Genomic DNA, 2655 nt, shown 5'->3' with positions numbered 1-2655 from the left:
TTTAGAACGTTGACCAATTGACTTAGCGAATTGTTATTTAATCCGGCAGAGGTCAGATATAAAATTCCATCCAAACTGAGTATTTTTAATATATACAGTAGATATGCAATTACGAATTCTGTTTCAAGTGCTTCACTTGTTTGCGTCTCTATTCTTCTTCCACTTGTACGAATCAAGTATTATTTCAATGCCCTTGAGCATGAGCGAAAGCAGAACTAACAAAGAAAGGTTATCTGGATTTTTTTTTTTCATTCTCTTCCTTTGCGACCGGTCTTAGCCTGAACGATTCAGGAATCTCGCATTGCAGCCGCCAGATTACATCATCACCTCCCTGTCTTCGCGTCAAAGCCGAGTGGTTGGTTTTATTATTAAAAGGGACAGCACAAAATGCAGGGCTGTACGAACGGGATTGTGTTGTATTAACAGCAAAAAATGAGAGAGAGGGAGAGAGAGGAAAAAAAAGGAGCCAATCCCACTGATGTGAGTGTTTCGGTGCATGGTTTTTAAAAAAACAAGATTTGTTATCTTTTTGTTCTCTCCCCTGTTACCCCCACGCTTATTTTAAGATGTCATGGCAGAGGCGGAGGCAAGTCTACCGGCAGCGGATGCAACAACCCTGTACGAGGAATACGAGTGCAAGATCTGCTACAATTACTTCGACCTGGATCGAAGAGCGCCCAAGATCCTAGAGTGTCTGCACACGTTTTGCGAGGAGTGCCTGACCACACTTCACGTCAGGGAGGACCGGCCATGGAGAATCGCCTGCCCTATCTGCCGGCACAAGACAGCCGTGCCTGACTACAGGATCCACAACCTGCCCAATAACACCAAGGTCACCGAGGCTTTCCCTCTCTACGTGGGCGCCGATCCGCTTCCTCAGGACGCGCTGCCTCCGACGCCCCAGTTACATCGGTTCAACCAGCAGCGACAGCATCACCATCAGCAGCAGCAGCAGCAGCAGCAGCAGCAGCAACAGCGGTCCAGCCCTGTTCTGCCGCCTGAGATAGCGACCCCCTCGGCGGCAGCAGGCAGCCGCCAGTCCCCGGGACCCTCGGCGCCCTACGAGAGCTGCCAGAATTGTAAGAGGGCCGCTCTGACCGCTGGCTGTGTCTGCGTCGTCTTCTCTTTCCTCTCTATGGTGGTGCTGCTCTTCACCGGCCTGATCTTCGTCAATCACTACAACATCTCGCCCTCGCCCGTCGGCCCCATCTGTCTGTCGGTGGCCAGCATCCTGGCCTTGTTCTCTGTGGTTGTCACATGGGTAATCTGCTGGCTCAAATATCGGCCCGACACCAACGGGTCAGGAAATAACAGGGCGTCCGCCTCCTCGGCACCCAGGAGAAACACTTAGCGAAATTTGGCAGTGGTGAAGCGCACCGGGCGTTTGGTTATAAAATGACCAATTGGAGAATAAAGCCCAGTACTGTCACGCTTTTATCCAATACAGCTGCATGTCGAAGCGTAAGGAAACGACCAGGGCCGGAATACGTTGATTCAACACCTTTCCCCTTTACGCATCACACGTCAAACCTAAAATATTTAGAATGACTTATGTTTAGCTTGTTGTCGAAATAACTAGTGCCGATATGTAGATGTATCCTACTGGCTGGCTATGCTTGTACTAATAACGGATATTACATGCGTGGTATTGTGTTGAAATGTACATGTTCGAATTGTACCAAATGTGAAATATGCATAATTAGATTTTGATGATGAAAGAAAATTATATATGTTCAGTTAAAAAATATACTGAGAAACGTGGTTGTTTAAAGTCACTAAATTACAGGGCTCGATTTCCTGGATTGAGAACAACAGGATAACTGGGAGTTTTGGCTGGTTAATGGGTTTCGTTATGGGATTAGTTTGCTGACAATAGGACGACCTCGTAGACAATGGCTCGTTTTTCGTAGACGGACTGCTGGCTAATCAGGACTACTGTTGCGAAGAAGAGCCCTTTAAGTCTGAACAGTATTTTATATGTAGATGGACTGTAGTTTGATGGACTTGAGTCAGAAGTAGGCTGTTGAAAAGTGGTTTCAATTAACTCCATATGCCACTAAAGCAGCCAAGTGCATTCACAGCAGAATACGTCAATTTCTGTGTATTAGTCACAAGTACTATTTGTATTTATTGTACCATTACTACATACATTTAAACTATAAACATATTCGGGTAACACGATTCTCACGAGACAGGCAATAAACGTGTAAGGACATTAACCAACAGGAGCCTTAACAGTGTACATGAGCAAAATGTAAATGTATAAAATCATGGAACTCTTGAGGATAAAATGAAAGTTGAAGTATTCTGTATGTTTGCATCGGTCTTATAACATTCGGGTGGATTTAAATTAAAGGAAAAGTACCGAAACCAGTACAGGAAATTTTTAGTCATAAATTTCTTCTCGAGGATCCAACAAGTCTGCTGAATCAATTTCCATCCTGTGTTAAAGTTGCATTATGATGCATCTGGATACTTAGAGCCCAAAACAGTGGCAAGTTCCAAAGTAAATGGGCTCTGTTAGAATTCCTGGCGTAATATTTCGGATCTGTAATTTTTATTTCCAAGATGAGATTTTTTAGAATTGTCCAGAGTGAACCAACATTACATCTTGTTGCATTTTTGATGGGACTGAAAGGGAAAAGAAATGCGAAT

At 44.6% G+C, this 2655-nt stretch overlaps 1 protein-coding gene across 1 annotated transcript; it reads left to right on the top strand.

Annotated features, from left to right (window-relative positions):
* The first annotated feature begins 237 nt into the window (after nucleotides 1–237).
* On the top strand, nucleotides 238–2373 carry LOC140725461 (RING finger protein 228). Its single transcript, XM_073040941.1, has 2 exons — nucleotides 238–480; nucleotides 567–2373. The coding sequence occupies exon 2, from the start codon at nucleotides 572–574 to the stop codon at nucleotides 1349–1351; it is 780 nt and encodes a 259-aa protein (XP_072897042.1). The 5' UTR covers nucleotides 238–480; nucleotides 567–571; the 3' UTR covers nucleotides 1352–2373.
* The last annotated feature ends 282 nt before the right edge of the window (nucleotides 2374–2655 follow it).

This window comes from Hemitrygon akajei, chromosome 3 (genome assembly GCF_048418815.1).
Source record: "Hemitrygon akajei chromosome 3, sHemAka1.3, whole genome shotgun sequence".
In the NCBI taxonomy this organism is placed as follows: domain Eukaryota; kingdom Metazoa; phylum Chordata; class Chondrichthyes; order Myliobatiformes; family Dasyatidae; genus Hemitrygon; species Hemitrygon akajei.
The sequence above is the reverse complement of the archived record's forward strand: the minus strand, read 5'-3'. Positions and strand labels throughout refer to the sequence as shown.